At 39.2% G+C, this 27,077-nt stretch overlaps 1 protein-coding gene across 3 annotated transcripts in view; it reads left to right on the forward strand.

Moving 5' to 3' along the window:
* kdm4b (lysine (K)-specific demethylase 4B) overlaps nucleotides 1–26,744 on the forward strand; it is a 45,816-nt gene extending 19,072 nt beyond the window's left edge. Inside the window, exons 8-22 of one of the 3 annotated variants that reach the window (XM_034881071.1) lie at nucleotides 400–537; nucleotides 6,147–6,343; nucleotides 7,056–7,303; nucleotides 8,320–8,570; nucleotides 8,978–9,095; nucleotides 10,860–11,020; nucleotides 11,697–11,892; nucleotides 14,329–14,405; nucleotides 14,582–14,637; nucleotides 15,051–15,159; nucleotides 18,135–18,323; nucleotides 19,465–19,641; nucleotides 20,230–20,349; nucleotides 21,597–21,689; nucleotides 24,672–25,115. In XM_034881071.1, the coding sequence (XP_034736962.1) occupies nucleotides 400–537; nucleotides 6,147–6,343; nucleotides 7,056–7,303; nucleotides 8,320–8,570; nucleotides 8,978–9,095; nucleotides 10,860–11,020; nucleotides 11,697–11,892; nucleotides 14,329–14,405; nucleotides 14,582–14,637; nucleotides 15,051–15,159; nucleotides 18,135–18,323; nucleotides 19,465–19,641; nucleotides 20,230–20,349; nucleotides 21,597–21,689; nucleotides 24,672–25,115 (2,574 nt within the window). Of the gene's footprint in view, nucleotides 1–399; nucleotides 538–6,146; nucleotides 6,344–7,055; nucleotides 7,304–8,319; nucleotides 8,571–8,977; nucleotides 9,096–10,859; nucleotides 11,021–11,696; nucleotides 11,893–14,328; nucleotides 14,406–14,581; nucleotides 14,638–15,050; nucleotides 15,160–18,134; nucleotides 18,324–19,464; nucleotides 19,642–20,229; nucleotides 20,350–21,596; nucleotides 21,690–24,671 lie in introns of all 3 variants that reach the window. The other 2 variants (XM_034881074.1, XM_034881073.1) reach the window with 2 other exon arrangements.
* Nucleotides 26,745–27,077: the final 333 nt, after the last annotated feature.

Raw genomic sequence — 27,077 nt, forward strand, 5'->3', positions numbered from 1 at the left:
TGTGTGTGTGTGTGTGTGTGTGTGTGTGTGTGTGTGTGTGTGTGTGTGTGTGTGTGTGTGTGTATATATATATATAAATAAAAAGAGCTTAAGTTGTGGGGCTACACATTTAAAAAGAAAAAAAAGAATCAATGTTCTGAACTTGTCCTCACATTTTTTAACATTCTCAGAATAACACTGTGCTCATGGGAAGACACTCAACCCTTGGAGCAGCAATCATGTTTGGCTGAATTAGTTTTGCTCGCAAGTCAGAAAAGTTTAGAGAAAAGTTGCTTCTGAAGAGTCAAACACTTAAAACCTCAATGGGAATTATGTTTAAATGTTTTCATATAATCTATGGCTCTACAAAATAAATGTTTTGTAAATCTTTTCTGTTTTTTTCTCTCCCTCTTTGATCAGATAACTCAGAATGAAGGGGAGTTTATGGTTACCTTTCCTTATGGCTACCATGCTGGCTTCAACCATGGCTTCAATTGCGCAGAGTCCACAAACTTTGCCACCCTGCGCTGGGTGGATTACGGCAAAATGGCTACCCAGGTAAGATAATCAGGCATACTGGATATTCAGTCCTGTAACCATGAGATGAAGTCATTGTTACTGTAAAAGTGATAACAGTGCTATCTTCCACAAAGTAATATTGGTACAATTAACAGAAAGACTCAATAATGATATACAATTGTAGATTTTTGGAGCATTAAAATCTTGCAAAAATGTATGCAAACTTCCAGCTAAATTTCCACCAATATGATCATCATCATCATCATCATCATCATCATCATCATCATCATCATTACCACACAAGCACCCTGCGGGCACTTGAAGGGGTTTGATCTGATATGTCATTCTGCAGCAACTTTGCATTCTTCCTGCTTTGGCTGTTTGGTTTTCTGAAGGAATAAAGTAGATCATATCAAAATATAAAAACACTGTCTTGTTCTCGGCTACACCATCTGTTACCAAGACTAACTGTACCCTTGCATCCTTCCATTGACGCAAGCTGCCTCTTTGCCTGTGGGCTGCTGAGCATGAAATTGACAGGGCATGGGTTGGTTGTGGACGGGAGCCCAATTACAATGTCTTTTCTGGGGTGTGAGTGTTCACATGTATGTGGGTGTGTGGTGTGTCCCTTTCACTGCTTTTTCTCTACTTGGCTGCTTGTCAGATTTATTAGCTGCCATTTTGCAGAACTTCATCTCCCTCCCTTCTCCCTTTTTCTCATTTTTGGCCTTCCTACTTTACCCATGTGGCCACTTGTAATTTAAGAACCAGTGGTCCAAGCTCCAGCAATCTTCCCTTTACCCAGCCCAGCTCTAAAGGGAGCATCCCCACCAAACTTGTCTCAGAGTGATAAAGAAGAGCGGTCCACTCACCCTGCACTGCTAATCCGAGTCAACATATCGACAGCACAGCACCACACACAGTCAGGAATATGAAGGAGAACAGCTCGGCCGATGACACAGGCGCTTTCTGCCAGTCCACCTTTTTCTCTTTGTCCTTTTATACAGAGACGTTTTCGTTCTCTTGGGGCGGTGGAGTAGCATAGTGGTTACATAGATTGTCAATTAACTATTGGTGCTTCCATTCAGTCCCAACGGCAGTTACTGTAGTTTTTTTTGCCCGCGGTTTTAGTTGTCAAGAGTGCAGTTAGAACAATTACTACAGGCACATCTAGATAGTGTATTGGTCTGTAAAACTGGACTGGAGTTAGTTACCCTATCTTTTGAAGATAGGACTATATAACTTTTGAAAGAAGATATAACGCCTTCTTACAAAGGAAAAGCTCCTTGGTTAGTTCAGTGCCCTTAGGAGTCTTCTAAGCAGTAGCTTATGCAAGCATTTGCATCTGTTACTCCATATTTATGCATTTACTATTACAGTATGCTGTAATTGTAACATGTCTGAAAGCTGAATAGCAAAAGTTACATAGGTTAGCTTCAAATAGAGTAACCATATGTAGAGTCTTAAAAAATTGCCACTGCATCTTCAGTGAGAAATTGGACAGCTATTTTCACCAATATATTTTTGAGTAAATTCTTTTATATATATATATATATATATATAATATAGTATTTTTATATAGCTCACCTACACCAGCAACAATGAAGTCTCTCATCGTCTCTTGGCCTTTCCAACCCCCCCCCCCCCCCCCCCCATCTTTCCCTCTTTGACTTAAACTCAGGCAATAATCTATTAACTCGTTTGGCTGTCTTCCCTCTCTCTCTTGCCCTCTCCGAGCCTTATTCTGTCAACACCAAACAGGACAGTGAGCGATGGGGCTCGGGATCGAATTTGTCACTGTTTGGGGGCTGACAGAACACAGCAGAGAAAAGGAGAGAGTGAGCTTGGGTGTGCTTCATGTCTCAGTTTTCTTAAATTCAAGCTCCCCAACTGCTGACCCATCTGTCTGACTTACCAAGCGAACACACACATACACACACACACACATACACACACACTGTCAAAGCAGGCCTACTGTCAGCACTCTTTGTGTGCTGTGTGTGTGCATTTACTTCTAATATTTCAGACATTACAGTCTTAATTAACTTTCTCCTCAACCTTCCCGAATATGCATTAGGTATTAGCCATTTCATTTTCTTTCTTGGAAGTAATTCAGGGGTTCAACATTTCACACAGAATATTTCAAACACTCTAATTCTGACTCTAAATCATTATTGTAGGGATCACCTTTTACCATATAAAAAAAACATGGACCAACCATCATTAAAACATCTGTCCACATAACTTAACATTCACGATAGATCTCTATAATTCCCTTGTTTTGTTGAGTGTATCCTATTTTGATGTGGTTACGAAGTGTCCCCCAAAGCTTAGAAAAAGAGCAGAAATCAAGAAGAAAGCCACTGCACTAAGCCACACTGAGTTGTATGCTACATATGTATTTTTTGGCAATTTTGTAAAAAACGCTTCAGCAATGAGCAAAGTGAAGATGGCAAAACAGGCCTTACAGATTATTTCTGAAAATAGTTATGTCTGCCACACCATTATGTTGCTGAATGTTAACAGATTCTGTGTTCCGTGTCTGTAGTATACTCAATTAAAGCCTCTCTCTCTTCGTTTGGTGCTCTGTCACACTTTGCGGCTGTTTCCTCAGGCTTCTGCTGGGATTTTTACTGTCTGGGAAGGAGCAGAAATCATCCTCCCTGTTCACAGACTAAATCACATCACTTTTTCATCGTGAAAGTGAATTGTAGAGGCCTCACTCTTTCTTTTTTATATTTGCTTGCAGACATGTCTTGTTTTGGGGAACCCATACCTGCTGTGATTGGAGATACTCAATTTGTATTAGACTTTATTTAGGTGCAACCCATGTCTATTATAACCATACAAAAAATGCATTATTTTAGTTGTGTGGGAGGCTCACTGAATTATTAAATGGATAAGAGCATGATTGCTCTTGTAGCAAACCCTGCATAGAGCCAAGGACAAGTTGTGTCCACAGAAAATTGCTCAAATGCTCAATATTTTTCCAGCAGACCATAAAAGATGATTATTTGCAACTTCAGTTTCAAGGCAAGCTATGCAATACCCTGCCACCACTCACTGCCCTTAGAGGACAGCCATATTGTAATAAAGGACAGAGAGTGCTGGCCACACAGTGGGATTTGTCTACACTGTTTCATTGCAGTAGAAATATTGCTAACATTTACAACAGAAGACTTGGTGCAACATAAACATAAACCCGACAGATGCATTAATACAGTGCCGTATATTCTGTTATGCACACAGTCAGTACAGTTATAAAGCCATACACCACTTACTAATAACATTTTTACTTCACTTACTGTTTATTTAAAAGAAAAGAAATTAGTGAAAAAATTTGAGCAATTTAGTCATTATTTAAACTTCGACATCTTTTATTCCCCACAGCTCTTGGAAAACATTAGAAACATTTGTACAGCCGACACAAGCAACTGAGGCGTCAGATCAGTTTTTTTGGTCCCATTTCACAGTAGGTTTTAACAGCATGAGCAGCTGGATGATATATGTATAAAACAATATACAGCTCTGCAATATGTAACTTACTTAAATTTGCATTTTAACTACTTTTAATGACGTCTCCAATCGTTCTTAATTCTTTCTGGTTATTTCTGTTCTCATCAGTGATAATGTGAGCCTAGCAAGCATAAAGAATTTGGGATAATCATTTTCCCAGCCACTGTGGGTCAGGTCCGACTAAAACCTTGTTTTATTATTAGTACATGGCACATTCACTGTGTCTGGTGATCCATAGAGAGTCCCCAGGCTCTAGGTTTTCTGTGGCTCCAACAATTTAGCTTCATTAGGAGCTCAAGTATACTTCAGGGCTCATTGACTGCCTGCCTCAGGGCGAGTTTTGTTTTTCCAGATCTTGTGCATCTCCAAATCTGTTTCCCTCCTCTAATTAAGTTTTTATGTGATAATAAAGTGTAATTTGTCCTGGCCCTAGAGAATGGTAACAATCTTTTATAACCTCTTAATAGTTTGATAAAAATAAAATGAGCCTTTATATCTTTTTACAAATAAATAATGGCACATTTTGCTAGGAACAACTGGTATAAGAGCAATGTTTATCTTTTGTTCTTTTGCATTTGTAGTTTCCTGGCATGTTGCTGTTTTCACTGAACGTTTCATGATGGTAACAATCAGCTGTACCCATGCTCACTTGCCCCCCTCTGCCCTCCCACTTTTTGCTCCAACTCCCCCCACCCAACACCATATATTAATGTTTCCGTCTGTCAAGTGGTGTCTCGATAAGATGTAGGCTGGATATTGTTTTGCTGGGAAGGGTGAGCTGCTGTGTTCCCAGTAATTGAACATGAGGCTCTCCGTACAGCTCAGGAAATAATAGGGCCAGAATGTTACCCAGCAAGCACAAAAGAAAATATTTTCATCTCTCATTCTCACTCCTCACCCATCTTTGTTTGTTTCATCTCCCTCCATTTGTTTCCTTCAATCCCGAACTTATCTGTGCTGTGCCTGCCATTATATGCAGCGCTGTGGTTTAGGCCTGCATGATCAATCGTTATAAAATCCCGATCTCAATTCGCCATGTTAATAATTACGTTTTAAATAACTTTTTTTTATTTTTTATTAATTGACTTTGATTCTCATTTAATTTTACGAGCCGACTGCACCGCAAACAATACTACTTCCGTGAGTTTTAAACATAGACTGTATAAAATAGTTTTTAAAGTGCTCCCAAGTGCTGCAATGCTCTCCCTTCTCTTCATTTAAGCCTCTATGTCTACAGGCTTGTGGTAATGCGTAATGTGCTATAGGTGCCACAAAAAGAAATCTGTGTTTGGTACTGCCAATTTGTTTTGTTTTGTTATGGATCATTTGTGCAATAAACATTCCACTTTGTGAGAAAAAAATCGTGGCAGAGAATTGTGATATCAAATAAAGGCGTCCTTTCCTATCCTGGGCTGGGACACACATCCATACAGTTTGATAAAGTACTTATTGGACTTTAACTTATCATTGCTCCTACAATAATGTAGCTGTCCCCTATTTAGGTCTTCATGTCCATCTCATCTGCAGTTTTTCTTGCATCCACTGTGTGTGATTATGTGTGTGTGTGCGTGCGTCAGTTGCGGGGGGAAAGGGAGTGGCAGTATCGTTCGCTGCAGCAAGCCGACAACATTGAAACGGCAGCAAGTTTCAGCAACTTTATAGTTAAAAAAATATACAGCTTACATTGATGTTAAATGCTACAGGCTGGCAGGACGTCTTTCGCTGTACGTTGTGTTGATAAATGGGAAATGTTCAAGTCACACACGTCTCGTCTTCATATCAGAAACAAGGACATGAATTTGGCCCGTTCTCACTCCTGCTTGGTCAGTGCTGCATGTGGGACTGCTGGGATTGTTGCGAGTAATGAAAATGTGATAGGGGGCCCCAACTTTCAATCAGTGTCTTCTTGTGATGCGGGCCCCTGCTTGGTCCATGCTGCTAAGCAACAGCGCACACGTTTGAATCACTCAATTCTCAGTGGCTACTTGCCAATGTCGCAGGTAGATTGACAGCGTTACCCGCCAATTGCAAAATTCCCCCGAATTTGGCGGGAGGTCGGGTGTTAATTTCAGGCCCTACTCTCTACTCTTTAAATAACATTACCCTTTCCTTCTCTGCCTATTATTCTCTAGTGTACCTGCCGTAAAGACATGGTGAAGATCTCTATGGACGTGTTTGTGCGCTGCCTTCAGCCGGATCGCTACGAGCTGTGGAAGCAGGGCAAAGACACCACGGTGTTGGACCACCTTAAGCCCACAGTGCTCAACAGCCCCGAACTAGAGCGCTGGAGGGAGCATCGTGTAAACTACAGAGCAAATGTCCTGCGAAGGTGAGAGGACAAAATGCATAAATTGTCTTATTTCTGAGGTTTTGTTGCACGTGTATATAAATATACAAATCTGCAAATTAGTAATTTGAATTCCTTTCAAAGATTATAAAATCAGAAAATGGTTTATTGCTACAATAAGTTACACTTATGTGGAATTTGCCTTGGTGAATGGTGAACACATGAACAAACATTTTAAACTTTAAAGCTAAACTACTTCGTTTGTTGCCCCCATGAGGAATTCTAAGTAATGACAACAAAACTGTCTGCTCATCCACATGATACAAGCCTTGCGTGATCACGCACGTGCCCCCATCCCTCCTCAACAGATACTAGTACCCAAAGAGGACACATAGCATTAAAAAAACACGATGGACTCTTCAGAAGAGGTAATTATTTTCACACAAGCTTCTGCGTGGGAAAGTCCCCGGACGAAACAATCTTCTGAACATAGTCATACTGACAAATACAGAGAGAGTTGCTTGTTGCTGATAGTCTTAATTAGCTTTTGTTGCAACTCTTTGTAGCAACAGAAACTAATACATAGAAACCAAATGACTGTTTTTCAAAAGAAAAAATGGGTAGAATGGGTTGAGTGCAGGAACTTAACTAAACGTGTTTAGTTTCTCTATATATTAGCTTATTCTTATCTTAAATGGATATATTATATATGAATATATTTGAAATTTGTTCCGGCCTTTGTGCCCCACCCCAGGGCCATGCAGAAGATGAAGCAGGTCCGTCGTCTTAAGCTAGAGGAGGTGAAGGTACTGGCACAGGAAGGCATTGAGCTGAATGCTGCCGAGTACCAGCGTCAGGTGGAGGAGCGTGAATCCCAGCGGAGGCAGGAGAGAGAGGAGCGTCTGGCCAAAGAGGCCATTATGACCTTGGAGGCCATGGAGCGTGAGGAGCGTGAGGCTGCCGAGCGCACTGCTAAAGAAGCGGAGACTCAAGCTGTAGAGGGTGAGGATGATATGAGCTGTCAGAGAATGCAGTTTGTTTGTGTAAACACACAAGGTTGTATGACAGAGCATGATTATCGTGGACATGATCAAAACCAACATAGCTGCTTTATTTTGAATTAGAGGTGTTTCTGCAGATTCTCTTGAACTTTCTGCAGCATGAAATATCCATAACTTGATTAAAAAACATTTAAAGAAGAACCCTCTAAATTAAAAAACTAATTATCTCCCGGCTCAGTCCTCACCCCAGTACTAATCCCATTACCTCATGCCGTTTATCACCTTTTCACCCTTCTTAAAGTTTTTGATGAGCCATCACTCTGTTAGGAGAATTGTTGTGTTAAAATCAATAGTTATGTATTGTAACTCCAGATTCTATGAGTATAGATGTAGCCCTCCAAGAGCTGTCGCTTTTGGATAACCCCTTTACGCATTTCTTTCGCGCTCTTGTGCCCTGCATGGGCCTCTATTACGTCTGCAGCAACTGTACATCACAGTTGGTGAAGCAGTTAGCCTGAATCTTAGAGGGCTACGCCTGTACTCATAGAATCTGGAATTAGAGAAGTAAGTATTGGACTTCTCGCCACATCTCTGTAAGAATTAGATACCTCCCCGTATCTCTGTGTTAAAATATCCAATTTCTACATCAACTGCATGACAAATGTTGCCAGGTGAAGACTGCAGGCATGGAAAGACGGAGGAGCGGAGAGCGGCCTGGCTCTCATAGAGGAAAGTGTTACAGGGGTATTGGAAGTGCTGTATCCTGTCTTTTAGAAACATTCAAGGATAAAGTGCCACGTAACCAATTTCTCTTCAGTCTTGTCTGCATCTTCCCCAGGCGTACATGGAGTCTCTTGTTTGGAAGAAATAACAAATACTTTAGAATAATAGACAAAGACAGATATTGGGATGGAGTGTTTCATTGCTATTCACCCTAACTAGCAACAGCTTTTCTGTTTGCCATGGCGGCCATCAATACTCTTCTGAAGTTTTTTCATTTGTCACTTCTCTTGCCAGCACAAGATCCCGAGGCCAAATCAGAGAACCTGACCGGGGACCCAGAGAAAAAGAAGCATAAAAGGCCAAAGAAAATTTCCAATATCCACAACGCCATCACTGGGTTTGAGGAAGCATTTGAGCAGTTTGCTACATCCAACATCAAGACTTCAAAGAACACCATGGCCAGTCATTCAGAGCTCGGGAATCTTCTTGCTCCGAGACAGAGTGACATCCCAGCAGACAACAAGCTGGATGTGAGTGCCACCCAGGTCAGATTGTTCAGTTATAGGTTGACTGGATTTGTGCTTTGAGTTGTAACAAGTTATTCTACGTCTAACAGGACAGCACACTTTTATTGTTTTCAAGCAACCGTTGGTATTTTACTGCACAAGTATGTAGCGGGCTAATCTGAAAATAGAAATGAACATCTACATTTGAATTTGTTTTCTGGCACAGTTGCAGGCAAAGCAGGTTAATTTTGCACAGCAAAAATTGTATTTTATGAATTTGAATATACGTAGGTGTGTTTAATTTATGTTCAATGTGATACTATGCAACAAATTACTCTACATGTAGAAAAAATGTGTAAAACTCTCACAGCTGTAGTAATAACACAGTTGTAAACGTATTCTAAAAAGACAATATAAAACTATTGTAAAATATTGTGTTTTGTCAGGCATACTCCAAGGGGAAGATGCCAACAGAGGTAAAAAAGAGTCGCCGTCACCCCCTCAGCAAGCCACCCATGCGCTCCCCTCTGTCTATTCTCAAGCAAGACCCAACCAGCGACAAAGGTGTGTGGCTTTGTTATTGTCTGTTATTGCACATGTATTTTATTTTCAATGTATTTTTTTGTGAATATATTATTTTAAACTCAGTACCATTTGTATGGAAAGTTATCTGTTAAAGAGGAGTCGCCCTTCTTTAATGAGTTGCAGAATAGAATTTGATCAATCTGGATCTCAGTGGAGAAATACAACGTCAGGTGTATAATAGAACAAGTGAATTTGAGCAGAATAACTCCCATGGAAATTACAGCTGCATAATTTGGAGAAAAGATCATACTGCGTTTTACAATGCTGATATTACGTTTGTGATAGCAATATAATGGTATCATGAGTTCACCTGATTATCAAGGAAAATGCAGAAAATAAGCTATTAAAATTTTGAAATGTGTTTTTTTAAACTTGAACATTAAGGTAAAGAAGCATAAGAAGAAATACATAAACAAGTGTGTAATAATAATGTGTTTAATAACTTAATATTTTAGAAAATTCAATTAAAAAAAATACATACTACTTTACAAATTCGCTTTACACACAGTACGCTTTGCCAATCCTCTCGCTGCAGCTCCCCTCGGCATTTAAACAGACTGGTAATTCATATCTGGCCGAAGCGATAATAGATATTCATCCACCTTTCAGCCAGAAAGTCTCACCCACCTATATTTATTATAATTTATTTAAAAATTTGTTTGAAAAATTGTAAACTGATTATTAGAAAAAGAGATAGCAAATATGACGTAAAGTGAGTTATCACCAAGCTTCTTGAGACATGTTGGCTTCAGTTTTTTTAATAATGGCTGTAAAGTGAATGGTGTTAAAAAGTGGAGACGTGGGGTGTCACTCACACACCACACCTTTTTGTTTACCCAAATTGCAAAGAGTGACATTGCGATTAGATTAATCCTGCAGCGCTAAGAAAAATGGTAACATTTAAAGATGATTATTCACACAAATTTATTAATAAACAGACCATGTCAGTTGAACACTGACCATTATTCATCTAAAGACATCCTCTTTATTTCCCGCCACTACCACTACTAATCAAGATGCAACCTAGTGGCAGCAAATGTATATGGCAGCCAGGGTCAGTCTAGCAACGCTCCGTTAGTTTTCAAGCTGGAAAAAACAAATTCTGGTCAGGTCAATCACATCGTGTATAGAGTCGGAGGGGAGGCTTGACATAAGGACGGCAGAATTGCAACAGTTCAATGTGAATTCCATGCTCCTTGAAAACAAAGAAGATGGCTGCTGATGCTAGCAAACAATAGTCTTTCGAAATGGCTTTGGCTGTGATTCTGGAAGATTTGGAGTTAAGCTCTAAAGTCATTCTTAAAAAAGGAAGATGTATTCTTAGTTTTTATGACCGGATACAGTAGCACTATTCTATTGCATACAGAGTGAAATTGAAAGACAACCGTTTAACCCGCCCCTCAGATTGAGCTGTGCAAATGGTGAGTTCCCAGACACATCTTCATGTGCGTCAGGCTACTCCATCACATTACTTTAAATGAAGAAGACATTTGTGTTTTGATTATTGATCAGGAGAAAGAAAAACTATAGGGACTAAAGCTCTCAGTGGGGATAATGAAATCAAGGCCGCAAGACCTCTTTTCCCTCCCCTCCCTTTTGTTTGTTTTCATTTCTCTGCCTAATTTGACACATGCATTTCAAAGACAAATGAAATCATTACCAATAATTAATTTTTCACTTTTTCACTTACTTCAGTTTGTGGAGTAGCACATCTTTAGTTTTGTTTTTGTTTTTTACCCACAGAACTGTCCTCCCCCATGCCACTTGACAGTGACATGAAGAAACAGGAGCACCTGTGGCAGAACCACTCGCCCAACTTCCTAGCAGAAAAGGCCTTCAACGCTGCAGTGGCAGCACTCCAACCACACTGCGCTATCTGTTCACTCTTCTGTCCCTACCCAAAGGTACAGCCACAGAAGCACATATGTGTCAGTAAAGGAGTAAGAATAGTAGCAGTTCCAAAATCGGTAGTTAGTGGAAGTATTAGGAATATTAGTCAGTCAGCAATTTGAGTAGTAGCATTTAAGGTGTAAGTGTAGTATTGGGAACACTGTAAATGTATAGTTAACTTTCAGGACTACGACTTATAACAACTGCAGGCCATAAAAGCGAAATATTATTTATTTTTAGGGGTGGGCGATATAGAAATAATTCAATATCACGATATTCTTGACCAAATACCTTGATGTCGATACTGTGACAATATTGTAGGATTGACAATTGGTGTTTTAACAAAATATTATTCACACAATGAGATTTTTGATAAATAATCATCAGAAATGTTGATTTAATGAAAGTAAGGCAAATAAAGGAACAGCTAGAACATTCTGTTGGTTCAGAAAATTACATAACTTTACTCTAATCCAGCCTTCAAAACCAGGAAAAGACCACATTTATTGTATTACAATGTCCAAAATCTTAGGCGACATCTAGTCTCAAATCACAATATCAATGCATTGCCCAGCCCTATTGTTAATGACATCCTACATCCATTCATCCCAACCATTGTAAAGGCTGACCAGTAATCATCATGGATACATTACACTAACTGTATTATCTTCGTTCCTCTGGCCTCTCTAGCCACATAAAGACGCTTTTGTTGCGAATGACACCCAGCGTTCTTCCGTTCCTCGTCTGACTCGTCCCCTGGTCCCAGAGATGTGCTTCAGCGTTGGTGCAGGCAACACCGAGCCTCCGCCCACCAACTATCACATTGAAGAGGATGGAACCAGTCCTCTGCTTTGCTGTTCATCTTGTCACATGCAGGTTCATGCCAGTAAGTATAATTCTACATCAGAATGGTCCGATATTACCTGAGAGACACTCTGGAAATGGGTTGTCTCACCCAGAGTTGGAGATTGCAGAATGGATGCTGGCTGTATTTAAGTAGCATAGGTACCACACATAGTGTTTCAGCCCAGTTCGCAGTGGAGTAATAACACCTAGAGGCAGCTGTACCAGTTACAAAGGATTTCCCTGCAAATCAGGCTGTTTTTATTTTTTAGATGAGCAGTAAAAATGAATCTAAGCACAACATATATGCTGTTAATGAAAATTCAAGATTTTTAGCAATGAGAAATTGATTACAGCTTTTATAGTACAGTCACTGAGAGAATCCTCAGGTTTTAAGGGTTTTGAAAGTTGGTCTAAATACAAATTTTTTAAACATTTGAACTATTAAGGGGATGGCTATAGCTGCAATCTTGCAATTAAAATGCAAAAGCAAGACTTTAGCTGTAACAATTTCATTTAAAAAATAAATGTTCTGTTTTATTGTTGAAAAAACGTTTGTTTTGATTAGTTCAAATGGGAGACTCTCAGCTGTGGGCACACTGCAGCATCTGATTTTATAAAAGTCTTTGTCTCAACCAGCTACAAGCCCATACACAGACTGACCAGCTTTACAGACAGATTCTACTGGGCATTTCACTATTCCACTTTATTTTTTTCCTTTTTTATTTATCTCCAGACCCCTGAGAGTAGTGTTAGGAAGGGAAGGAAGCAGAGAAGATGAGATTCTACTACAGCAGTGCAACAGTGTGTCTGCTCAATTCCCCTGTTGCCACACTCAGTGAGGCTTCCTAGTTTAACTCTCCTTGTTTTGGGTTAAACTAGCTAAGAGGCTGCTCAAGCAACACAAAGGCCTGAAGGCAGCACACCATAAACTACCCCAGCTTATTTTTAGTCTGCTTTCTGCTTTTTACAAAGAAAGTTGACTTTTAAGGGAATATGGCTTCTGTCAAAGCAAATTGTGAAAAGATAGATTGTTAAATTTGTCTTTGAGTGGATGAGCTCTGGGATCGCTGTGCTTGGCTCCACCTGGCCAAATGTTAACATCCGTTCTCTAGACCAAAGAAACAGAGTGTTTTTGGTGGGTTGTTACAATTTATATACAGTATACCTATATCTGTTTTTTTAAATGTCTTTATAGCATGGCATATATACACACACACACACACACACACACACACACGCACGTCCTTTTACATGCACACGTGTAGATTTGAATGCACAAATAACCAAAAAACGCCGCAATCCTTTCTTTGTTCCTCATTGTTTTGGAGCAGACATTACAACTAAAAGTGATTCAAACTGGTTTGTGTGACATAAACATTCAGGCTGACAACAATTTGTGCGTAATGCTGTTTTGCGATCAAATTGGTATATCGAATTGATTTGAGACATTTTAAGGTGTTTCCATTTCTTTTTGCACTGAATTGCACAACCGTTTAGCAAACAGTTGTGAATAAAGTTTTTGCAAAATGGATTGCGCCATCTACCAACACATGATCAATATTGCACAAGTTATAAAAGTGCTAATGTGCCAGCTTATACCAACATATCAAGCTATAATAAGAAAACAATGACACAATAAAACCCATTGCTATGATGATGCAGATGCATCTTGGCTTTAAGTATCCCTCTGGCACCGCTGTCGGACAACTCTTTTTTTTTTTTTAAACATGTCTCGCTGTTTGAGCGCCTTCCATTTATTCCGGAGCACGTCCCACGGCTTTTAGTAACCTTTGTAGCCCATTTCCTTTGTGAGTTCCTGATAAATTTTGGATTTTTGCTAAAATAGACGTTATATTTTGCTTGTAAATTAAATTAAAAAAGTCTCTTGTCTCCTCGTCCGTCCACTTACATCCTTCTTTGTTGACACCCGCCTTGTGTACAACGGAATAACTGGGTGGAAATGACCTAAAACTTATTCTTCTTCATTCTGTGGCAGCTTATTCGGCAAATAACGTTTCCATTAGCGTTTATTGCATAAGTTGTCTTATCAATCAAGATAAAATACGATGAGACCAAACGTATTTCCTTTGAGTCGATATTCATTAATTTCCATTGAATTTTACTGTTTCCATAAGGCATTTTTATTCAATATCACTTAATTTAGATAAAAACGTTTGGATGAAAACATAGCTAGAGATCCAAAGATTGGCCAATTTATATAGATGGTGCTAACAAAATGATTAACAAGCAGGTTTTGTGTCAAGTGCATAGAAATTATGCACTTGACACAAATGTGTTGAGCAATAACTCAACTCAAATTATTGAGTTGAGTTATTGCTAGCGCTTTGTTTCTTTTCCCCAGGAGTCCATCCTTACTGAACATTAATACACTCCATCTAGAAGGTTCTTTGAAAACATTAAGTGCAAAATGTTATAAAAAAGAAATGCGACGCCATTACTCTCTTCTGTCTTAAAGGTTGTTACGGTGTAAAGCCAGACTCTGTCAGTGATTCCTGGATGTGCTCCAGGTGTGCAGCCGGAGCCTGGACTGTGGTGAGTAGCAGCACTTCCTCACAAAAAACAAAAAACTTAAGGTTCCAGTCTAGAGTCTAGAAAAACAGCTTGATCTTCTCCAGGACTATATGTATTAGAATATGTACAATGGTTTGAAGAAATAGGTGAAGACGTTTCCTTCTGAATTTAATCCCCATTTCCTTGCTGTTTTTTAGGAGTGTTGTCTCTGTAACTTGCGGGGGGGAGCTTTGAAGACTACCACAGACAACCGGTTAGTAGCATACGCTTTGGTGTCAATGTGTCTGTTTTTTCACATGTGCAAAATCAGCTAAGAACATCACAAGTAACAAAACCTTTTTTGCAGTATAGTCCACAGTAAACACTTTTAAAATGTAGTATAACAAAAATATGAAATATTTGAATTGATATGAGTTTTCATTTCTTGGGGACTTCTGATACAGTCAGGGTGTTCTTTAGGCTCAAACTTATTCATACATAGGTTAAAATGTAAAATACAAGATATCCACACAAATTCAATCTAGTTATGCCGATTGCTTTTGGAACTGACATTGTGAAACACACATTCACATTCAGTGGTGATCAGCCTTTTATGTCCAATACTGAGACATCTATTGGAATTAAAATCCTAACGTTTTATTGTTGACTCTCTCTCTATGTAACCAGGTGGGTCCATGTCATCTGTGCCATCGCTGTGGCTGAAGCTCGTTTTATCAACGCCATTGACAGGGAGCCGGTGGACGTCAGTGCCGTTCCTGATACACGCAAGAACCTGGTAAGTTAAGGCAGAGACATCATAAAAGTTAATTCATCTCTCTCTCACGTGAAGTTTGATGTCAGACAGGGAAGGATCGACATTCATACCCAAGCAAGACCATCTTTACTGCCGCAGTCTTCGTCCTCTTTCTTTGAAGACAGTTACTAACTTCACTGCAGCCGTTTTATTTTTTTTGTCTTGTCTCAGCGTTATCAAAATCTCTCTTCCTCCCTGGTCTCCTTTTCTCACTCCTGCGGCCTTTTCCCACATTTAAGCAAGCTCCTGTCATTATTGGCTCACTGCTTTTGTATCTTATCACTGGCTGTTGCTCTCCCCCCTTCCCTGGTGGATGGATAGATCATGATTTTGTGAGCTGTGCAGGACATGGGGTAAAACATATGTGCCGAGGGGAATGGCTGAATAATCAGCTGTCATTTCTCACTGCACCAAATGAACTACATCGATCCCGTGGGCAGGAGGCAATTTCCCCTTTGCTGGCGTGTCTTTGAACACAACTCGTTCCCTCCCTTCTTCCCAGTCTCTGCCTTCCTCCATTCACATCATCCCACTTCACAAGCAACTGCAGTGCTTGCTGGTGCATTATCACAAATCTACAAATAATGTCACCTCTCTCCCTCCCCTTCTCTCTGAATAATCTATCAAAGACAAGCTGGACGACATTTGCATCAAAGTGCTGTCAAAGCAGGTTTTCTCCGTTTTTTCTTAAAAGGCCGCGAGAAGAAGCTCTGCAGTCTAATGATTTGGATGACTGGGCTGATCAAATGTGAACACGCACCCTTGGAAACCAGTTACTATTGCACCATGTTCAGCAGTCTGTCTGCATTTGGTTTTCAGAGACGAAGAGATTTCACACAGCTGTTTTTGTCTTAGTTGTTTCAAAGATTCTCATCCACATAAACACTGTGCATTCCTCAAAATATGAAAATAAATAAGCATGTTGGTTTCTTTCAAAAATATTACTCATTATGAATGAAGATTAAATGGACCTTTTAAAACAGCAATTAAATACGGTATAAACAACATAACAAGATCCGAAATTATTATCTTCAACTGGAGCTAATGAGACAAGAAGACTGCACTGGGTGTGAGCGAGAGGAGGCAAGTTTACGTGAAAACTGCCGCGGTGTGTTTGTCAACTCACTGTTGGAGAGAGAGAGAGTATCAATGGTGTGGAAAATGTGGAGTATTGAAATCTCAAAACGTGTCAAAAAATCTATAGGTTTGACAACACTACTCTGGCGTTATGTCATCGTCTGCGTGTGATTTCAGCTTTTGAAAACTATAAACCATACCAGCCAGGGGGAATATAACACAGCACAGCTATGTTGAGCGGATTTCCTTGCACCAGTACAAAAATGAAGTATTTGACACTTTAATAAAGATTTTTTATTGATCTTCCACGTGCTGTGCTACAGCTGCTCGCAGTGTGATCTATCAAGAGTAGGAGGATGGAGAAGGAAGGATGAGAGAGAGAGAGAGTGAAGGATTGGGAAGACAGAGTGTGTGTGATGAAAGAAAATCACAATAAAAACAAGTACACAGAAAGATACCAGTCACATAAGATGCCTCAGCTGTCAAACCTGGTTGGGGCTAATAGGCTGAGTCTGCTTGTTAGATCAAAGTAAGTTGTCATGAGTTAAACGTATGTAATTTCACTTTCTCTTATCAAATGTAATACTTGGCAGGAGATTTCTTAATATATACATGCTTTTATTATGATTTTGAAGGAAGATTTTATTTCTGATACGCCTTCCCAAATTCCTTCACGTGCCGTTATTCTCTTTCCTTTTTTATCTCTCTCTCCCTTGTTTTCTTAATTTTAACTGAATTATTGAGGAACAAATTAGGAATGGGAAAGGAAAATTATTATTATTATTATTATTATTATTATTGGAATGTCATAGTGGCAGTGCAGGCAGCTGTTTCTTTTATAACAGTGTTTGCATTTTCAGTGGAGGCTGAAGAAAAATCTGAGGAACACCGCTGACTGCACAAGCATGTTAAAGCTAAAAACATCCATTGAATTTTTAATGAGTAGAAACCTGTTAGAGTACCAGACAGAATCAAAGATGTGAGGGAGAAGAAAATGGCCACACTCCTGATTCCTCAACCATCTGTTACAGAAGATGGATAAAAATTCTTGCAATTTCAGAATTTGCTAGAGTAGAAGAGTGAATTTATTTTTGTAGCTAAGTTGTGGGAAGGGCAGACCTAACTTTCTTTATCAATAATTTCCAGCAATACTTGTTTAAAGTTCATTCTGTGCAGACTTTTGACAATTCATCACCACTACCTATGGTTCTTATGAATATTATTATAATAACAGCCTCAGTAGGAATTGTCATTCTTGTTGCAAAAGCCCAAGTTTCACTTTGTCAGACCATCCACACGCTGCGGAGCGGAGGAGAGTCTGGCTAGTCCACGCAGCACTCCAGGACGGAAGAAAACTGGCTCTGTTTTTTTTTTTATGGGGCATTTCTTTTAAACAATCACATTTGTCATGTGTTTCTCATTTGGAATAAACTAGGGATGTAAACATTAATGTGATAACGAGTTACGCAAATTCCTTTTAAAGCCACTGATTATTTTTGATTCACGTTCTGTGATTTGGGCTTTGAGGCGTTCCATAATTTGGGAAATAAGAATCTATGATCAGAAGTTTGTCCATAATAACAGTCTAGCAATGGTCTGTTATACAGAACCAGCAGACTGTAGAAAATCTGTGATTGACCAGTACGAAGCCATGTAATAAATTGTCAAAGTATTACCAAGTAATGTTACATTCATTGTCTTTGATTGTGTAGTTGCTTTTAATGAGCGTTTGAATCAGAGCACCAAAACACCATTCCTGTGATCCCTGAATGTCCTTAAAAAAGAATGCAAGAAATGAAAAACAAACATAGAATGTCAAAGGGAATTGGTCACCCCCCTGAATCCCCAGCCAAAGTTTTTATTTTCTGTTTTCATTGTAGAAGTGTGTGTTCTGCCATGGCAAGACTCCCAATCAGAACCGCGGCGCCTGCATCCAGTGCTCATTCGAGAACTGTGCCACTTCCTTCCATGTCACCTGCGCCCAAATTGCCGGAGTAGTCATGACACCAGCCGACTGGCCCTACGTTGTGTCCGTTACCTGCCAAAGGCATAAAAGAGTTCCTCCAAAGGTTAGTGCAAATCAAAAGAAATAGTGAACAGTTGAAGCGTGTGCGTTTAAACAATTTATTTAAACGCTTTGCAGCCCACATACGATAAAGGCTTGTTTGTGGGCCAAAATGTGTGGGTTGTTCTGATAAATTAATACATTAATTTGTCTGCTTAATTATATCTAAAAATCTTAAGCTGGCAGATATTGTTTTGACGATTTGCATGCATCATAAAACCATGGACTGGCTTGGAACAAGTAAAACCACAAAAGTTCATCATTCAGTATTTCAGATTTTTTTTAAAGTCAGAATTTGATTGAACTTTTTGCTGTTAATAATCTTGTATGAGTAGTTGTTACTTTATTTTAAGTGGTCATTGTGTATTTTTGATTCCTTGTATTACAAGGGATTGTTTTATAAAGTGGATACCACTTGGTGTTTTGGATTTTTGCTTAAAGGAATACACCACCGTTTGTTGAAATAGGGCTTATCATGGTCTCCCTTAGCTGTAGATAGGTGGGCCAATGCATTTTTTGTCTCAGTGCAAGTAATTAGGTTGTTGTTGTTTTTTGGTTGGCTCACTTTTACTCACAACATGCTAACCAGCAACATAAGATTCCATTCACTGCGCTAAGCTAACTAGCAGCAGCGCTGCCGCTGTCGCACCGGACTCAAACAATGCATGCACAAAAAATGCGTCGGCCCACCTAATAAGCCGTGATAAGTCCTAAATCAACAAACAGCAACACTGTAGAGAGTCAACGGTTTGACTTGACACACCATTCTTGAACTTTGAGAGTAAATACGGATAACAAGCATCTGACTGTAGAAACCATTGAGAACACAATTTACTCAGGAACCACAGAACGGTTCCTTCATAGAGTAGATGATTGAAGTAGATGCCCTTCCGTACATGAATATATATTTACACGTAAACATTTTTACATGCTTCAGTCTCTCCTCTTATTACCGTTTCAGTCATTTGGGTTTTGAACTTATACATGCTGACTTCTAGTGAATGAACCCTAACCTTTCAGTATTTTACTCAATAAAGACAACCCTCTATGTATTTGCTGATTGCACTGTGTACTGGATGAGTACTCAAAACAGGTTTGATCCTGTCTTTACCTCAAATAATCTGTCTGGGTTTTTCTCCCTCCAGCCTCGGACAGCACCCAAAGGCCCGCAGCCTCTGAACCTGGGCCAGAGAGTGATTGGTCGCAACAGTGACGGCTGGTACTACCACTGTACCATCATCGGCATGGCAACGCAGACGTTCTACGAGGTCAACTTTGATGATGGCTCATACTGTGACAACCTGTTCCCAGAAAACATATTGGTGAGTTTTCTTACAGCTTAGACACCTAACCTTTTTATTTGTTTTAATAAACCAGGGGAGAATATTTTAGCAACTGTTATGTACTTTATAGATGGAGCATCTTTGCAAATGTAAATATAATGAAATGTGAATTCCAATAACCTCAAATGACTCACTGCCACATGTTAACAACAAACATTTCTGTAATAACATTAAATCCTCAAAGGATTAAGTTCACGTACAGTATAAAACTATGCAAGAATATATCAAGTAATCTAATACTGTAAAATAACAAGACTTTAAGGCAGTTGGAATTGTGCAAAAGTGGAAAGTCTTCTTTCAAACTATTGAATAGGGAAAATTCTGCCAAAAATAGATTTTATTTATTGTTCTTTACTTTGTATATTATATCTGTCTGTTAGTTGCCGTAGGTCAATTTCTTGTAATTTTCTCTGTAAATCAGGGGTCAATGATCGTTGTTAAAGACCAGCATTGAGTAAAATGACATTTTCTGCCATTCTTCTCTCTGTCTCCTCTACATACTCTATTCCTCTCCATCTTTTTCCTCTGTCTACATCTTGTTTCTTGTCTTACGCCCTCTTTCTTCAGAGTCATGACTGCCTGCACACCGGTCCTCCTGAGGTGGGGGAGTTGATTGTGGTCAGCACAACTGAGGGTCAGGTTGTCAATGCTTCCTTTGTCAGACAGCACACCCACAAGTCCTACCAGGTAAGGAAAAACACTACAGTGTGGTGCAAAGTAACCTGTTAAGGGAGTACTCTGTGAGCAGTTGTATCAAAGACATATTGCATCTGATGCTCTTCTGCAGAGTGTCTTGAAGTAATTATCTGCTTCCCTCTGCTTAGGTTCCCAAGTTCTGGTATTTATAAACATGGGAACAGCTTGGCTTCCCTTTTAGATTATGGCAGAGCATTTTTATACATTGTCACATTAAAACATAAAGTGGAGGGATTTAACATCACTGGTACATGCTGGGGAATTTATTGGACAATTATGCAGAGTGTTTACAAAGTGGAAAATGCAGGTGTGAAAAACATTCTAGGACTGGTGTCAGCAGAAGCCATCTTGAAAGTCACTTACAAACAGATGCAGGAATGGATTAGCAGACAAGTTCATCTGAGGTTGTTAATCTTAGATTTTTGCTGAGATGCTGGTTTTGGATGCTGCATCATAACCTAAATATCAATTGCTGAACAAGCTATTATACCATATATGGTTCGTTCAGTCTGTATTAAAACATCAGTAAACTACTTTAATGTGAGAAATATTGAACCAGCTCTCCAGAGTGTTTTTTGCATTCAGAGAGACAAGTTTGTTTAGTTTCTCGTTTTTGGCCCCCCCAGACGGCATGTACCACACAAACTTTCTTGTCTGTTTCTCCAATTAATTCTCTACAGGAAGTAAATCAGTGAGACATTTTTCTCTGCTCCCCTCATGTTCCTGTGTAGCCCGCTGGCTGCAGTAGAGAGTCCTGTTAGAGACCAGATGCTCTGTTACAATTAATTCAAAACAAGCCTCCAGCTGTATGTCAGGGCCTCAACCCTGACCTTGTCCTTTTCCCCCTTTTATTTTTTACTTTAAAAAAAAGCTTCACTGACGCTCTCGTCCAGTCAGTAAGCAGCTTCAGGGTTCAGTCCCACGGTCAAGGACATTTTGCTGTTTGTTGATGGAACCACTTGTTATGGCTGGGATCCCATTTGTGATTTTTGGGGTACAAGTTTATATTTTTGCTCACTAAGCCACCTTGCTGCTCTTTTCTTCAACGATCAATGTGTCATCTTCTGCTATGTGAACAATGTAGTATCATCCCTATAGTTGTTATTGGTCACATTAAGTCTGTATTTGGACATTTTCAATCTTCTCCATGTGTGCCAAGCTGTGCTGTCAACTATATGGAGATAAACCAGTTGGAAATATGAGTTTCTTAATCCTTTGTTTTTATTATATCTGCCCAGGTTGAGTTTCTGGACCAAAGTCAGCTGATACTAAAACACTCAGAGATCCATCAGCTTGACCAGGAACTGCCCAAAAGGGTCCGAGCCAGACTGGTGAGTATATCATTGAAAGCTTTCTCACAATACCAGAATTATAAACTTGGATACAATATTAGTATAAAAAACTATTCGTCTTTCGACACCACAGTAAAAAAGGTAAGTCTGATGCACACAAAGTCGAAAATTTCTTTGGTTATTTCCAACTTGCACATGGTGCTGGTACAGAAAAATTCACTGGGGGGTTGGTTGTTGGAGAAAAGGCCATATATAGGTACAGGTTGAGGGCCAGTGGATTTTCTTCCCCGTTTAATTTGCGCAGGTTAAAAATGTTATTAGAAATCTTTAGTTTTAACAACTTTGGTACTTTTGAGAGTTCAAATGGATGAATGGATAGATATCGTATAATTTTAACAGCTTTTGACAACCTTATTTTACTGTGCTCACACACCATACATGTTGTCATATCATATAAGAAGAAGACACTTGGTTGACAGGTTTGATAATTGGTTGCAGAAGCAAATTATATGAACAACAATAGCTTGTATTTTTCAACAAATGGACACTATAGTAGTAGCAAATCAAACAATTTATTAAAACACTTTGCAGCCCACATACAATAAAGGCTTGTTTGTGGGCCAAAATGCGTGGGTTGTTCTGATAAATTAATACATTAATTTGTCTGCTTAATTATATCTAAAAATCTTAAGCTGGCAGATATTGTTTTGACCATTTGCATGCATCATCAAACCATGGACTGGCTTGGTACAGCTATCCAGTGAGCTAAACATACTTCTGATATCAATAATTATACAAATCATATTGTAAAAATGAATTAGTAAGGAGACTACAATCACAAAAGTAGAGTCAAATTTAGGGCTGCACAATTAATCAAATTTGAATCACGATCACAGTTTTAGCTTCACATGATCAAATGTGCGTGATCAAGCGATATTTAAATGCGTCATTTCATAGAACTTTTGGTTTAATGTTGCGTTACAAGAACCATTTCCTTTTTAAATATATCCTAGGCTATTTATTTCAGATAATTTTCATTTACATGTGTTGCAGTTGTATGTACGTACAACATACAACTTCAACATAAGAGGAATGTTGCACAATATGGATGTGAAAGCAGTTATAAATAGCCTATGTGACAAAAAAAATTGTTTTGGTTAAAATCAACCATTCATTTTGATAATGAATTGTGATCTCAATTCGACTAAATCATAAATCAACAATCACAAATGTTTGTAATTAAAAGTTTATACAGTAAATAATAAAATAATAAAAGATGGCTGTCAGTGTTTGATCACAAGAGGCAGAATGTAATAATGCCAGTTAACCTGCTATAGAACTGTGACAAAAGCGGTTGCTACTAACAAAATAATGCCCAACTGAAATCAACTGCTAGGGGCAGAATACTATTGCTGGGTCCGATATCATTCGCTCCATACAGTCTATATTTTTAATGGTAGATTTAATTGAACAGTGAGAGACAGACTAACAGAAAAAATGCATGTCTAACATTTTATAAATTGATTTGCATTTTAATGAGAGAAATATGTATTTCTCTATAAAGCATGACTTAGTACTTGGTGGCAAAACCCTTGTTGGCAATCACAGAGTACAGAAGTTTCTTGGAGCTGGCCACCAGTTTTGCACACATCTCAAGAGGGATTTTGTCCCACTCCTCTTTGCAGATGTTTACCAAGTCATTAAGGTGTCGATGCTGATGTTTGGCAACTCGAACCTTCAGCTCCCTCCACAGATTTTCTATGGGATTAAGGTCTGGAGACTGGCTAGGCCGCTCCAGGACCTTAACATGCTTCTTCTTGAGCCACTCCTTTTTTTGCCTTGGCCATGTGTTTTGGGTCATTGTCAAGCTGGAATACCCATCCACGACTAATTTTCAATGCCAGGGCTGAGGGAAGTAGGTTCTCACCCACGATTTGACAGTACATCTTCCATCGTCCCTTTAGCAGAAAAACACCCCCAAACCATAATGTTTCCACCTCCATGTTTGATGGTGGGGATGGTGTTCTTGGGGTCATAGGCCGCACTCCTCCTCCTCCAAACACGGCAAGTTGAGTTGATGCCAAAGAGCTCCATTTTGGTCTCATCTGATCACAACACACAGTTGTCCTCAGCTGCCTTGAGATCATTCACAAGATCCCCGCCCTTGTAGTTCTGGGCTGATTCCTCACTGTTCTCATGATCAACTCCGCAAGATGAGATGTGGCATGGAGTCCCAGGCCGAGGGAGGTTGACAGTTCTTTTGTTTTACTTCAATTTGCGAATAATCGCACCAACTGTTGTCACCTTCTCATCAAGCCGCTTGGCAATGGCCTTGTAGCCCATTCCAGACTTGTGTAGGTCTACAGTCTTCTCCCTGACATCCTTGGAGAGCTCTTTGGTCTTAGCCATGGTGGAGAGTTTGGAATCTGATTGAAACAGGTAACATGCTGAGATTAGGAGTACAACCTTTAAAAGTGTACTCTAATCTCATCTCTAGAAAAGACACCCGGGAGCCAGAATTCTTTCTGAATGAAAGGGGTCAAATACGTATTTATCTCAACAAAATGCAAATAAAGTTAGAAAATTTTCGACTGTTTGTCTGGATTTTATTTTGTCTCTCACTGTTCAAATGAACCTACCATTAGAATTCTAGACTGGTCATGTCTTTGTCAGTGGACAAACATACAAAATCTACAGGGGCTCAAATACTTTTTTCCTAACTGTATATAATGGACGCTCAATTGTTTACTCAATAATTAGCAGTAAAAATCTTCCAATAAAAGTTTGAAAGGGACGCACAACTGTAATTTTCTCATTTATAAAAATGTGGAGCATTGCATGATTGTGGGTGCTGCTTTTTGGTTTTGTTGTGGAATTTTTGAGGGCACTATATTATATTTTATATATAAATAAATACTATATTATACACTGTACAAAATAGAGAGTGATTTCGGACACAGCCAGAAATTTGTGATAGTCCCAATGTGTCCTCAGTCTAATTCTGTGTCTGTCTGTTTTCAGGCTATACCTATACCACAGGAGGGGGTTTCATCAGCAGATGAAGCCCAAGCAGCCAAACGCCGCCGCCTGCCGTCTGGCCAAGCCCTGCTCTCTGAAACCCCCATGGAGACAACCAATAAACCCGCCCACACCCTAACCACAGCCCCAGTAGCAGCACCAGCAGCAGAACATCATAGTATTTGTACACTGCCAACCTCACAACCTTTATCCCAGACCATCACAACCTCACATGATGACCCCGCCCCAACCAGTGGTATTCAGATGGACGCTGAGACCCCAATGGACACGAGCATCACCCTCACTGACGCTCTACCTGAGTCAGCCCTGGCCTCGGACCCCATGCTGACTCTGCAGTCGACCCCATTTTCAGTCGATGTTTCCTACATGGAGAGCCTCCTCCAATCACATTTTCCTCAGGATGGAAGCCCCGGACCCCTGTATTAAAAAATAAAAAAAATAAAAAACGACTACACTATATTATTATCTGGCCAGTGGAGGCTGAGCCAATAGGAAGTAAGCTAATGGAGGGGGATTCTACGGAGTGCTGTATTATGGACAAAAAAAACATTTCCTCCACCAGCTCTGAGAGCTAAGGGCGGGAGCAGGAATAGACACACAAGCACTCTTTTAAATGCATGTTAATTTTCCTAATTTTGAGTTAATGTATTTGCAGTGGTGCTTTAGCTTTTTCTGAAGCAGCAGCTAAACAAGGCATTTTTATTTTTGACATTATTTGGGTTTTTTTAGGCCTTTTGGGGTTTTTCCATTTTTTTGTTAGCTGTTTTGCTTCTTGTGCAAATTCATCTTAATATGAATTTGGTTTTGGGTGGTATCAACGCCGTACCTCGTTGCATTAATTCAGTAACAGCACACTTGTTTTCTTTTGTACAGGAAGCTAATTACTATGACTGCCTCTCAGTCCGATGGACTTCAGTTTTTCTTTGTGAATCAAATAACCAGCAACAAAATATCTATTTTTCAATCCAGCCATTAATGGCTTTGAAACTGTTTTGGAACTAAAGTGTCACATTGTCAATCTGCAGGATATTCTCACCAAGTTGTTTATTGTTGGATTTCAAGGAAGGGAGGGAGGGAGGCGGGGGGGGTGGATGGGGGGAAAATATTGTAGGGGGAACTCAGTATTTAAATGTCTTAGTCAAATATTGAATTATTATTTGTAATAGAATAAACATGTTGAATGCAAACAGTAGTAGATTTGTCTGCAGGATGCATTGAATGTTTGTGAAGATGTGTCATGGTAGTTAACAGGTGAGACCTTTATGTATTGACAACATTCAAACTGCCATTTGGCAGCTCTAATTTTCACAACCATAACTTTCTCAGGGTTCCTACATGTGACAACTAAATTTCATTTTAACATTGAAGTCTTGAAACAGTTTGGGAAGTACAGAACAGCTTGGAAAATATTCCATAGTCATAATTGGAATATGAATATCTGTTGCTGATATTGCTCCTGTTAACAGTTTGTCCACTATAACAAGTAGTATCTTTGTTTTCTGTCACACTTCTCTTATTAGCACATGAACTGGCCCTGAAGTAAATTTAAAGGATGAAAGTCTGGAAAAGGTCTATATGGAAAAAGGAAATGAATATGTAGGAACCCTAAAATCTGGAAATATTTTGGACCATTCTTGGTTTAAATTGTATGTACGAGTCAATATTTTGTCTTTTTTTTGTTAAGGTATCCTTTCTAAATTCATTTTTGAATTTACAAACTTGGCCGATCTACAATATTATTGTTTATTTTTTACAGATTTTTATTGGTATATTACCCAGTTTGTACTGGTAAATACATCTTTCTTTACCGGATATGGCCATGTATTGCTTCAGAGGCGCTACGGAGACATTAAACTACTGATGGACTGAATTTCCCAACACCTTGTACATACCGTAGGCCTTGTGTATTGTGATTCAAATTTGTAAATGTCGCACATAAACCTTTTTCCTGTCACCACAACTGAAATGTTGGGAAACAAATGTGTTCCTGTATCCAAATGATATCCGTAAAGAAAATTTGATTTCATAGGGATTAAAGTGGGTTGCTAGTTGCCAGATCTGTGTTTTGTGTGTTCAGTACCAAAGAGATTCAAAGAGTAGTTTCTGGGTCAAAATCCTTGGACTAACGGTGGAAAGATAAAGTACCTGCAGTGTCAACTAATACCTTAACAATTATTTAATGTCATACAGAGGGATAAATAGTATGCCAGGAATCCCAAAAAGTCATGGGAAAGGATGTCATATGAAAGTCAGTGTAGTATGTAATAAAAAGTCAGTAATAAAGAGCCATAGTTTAGTATGTCATAAAGTGGTAGTATAGTATGTCACAAAAAGTTAAGTCATTGTATAGTATGCCATAAAAGTCATAGTTCAGTATGTCATGAAACT

Source organism: Etheostoma cragini, chromosome 9 (assembly GCF_013103735.1).
Source record: "Etheostoma cragini isolate CJK2018 chromosome 9, CSU_Ecrag_1.0, whole genome shotgun sequence".
Classification (NCBI taxonomy): Eukaryota; Metazoa; Chordata; class Actinopteri; order Perciformes; family Percidae; genus Etheostoma; species Etheostoma cragini.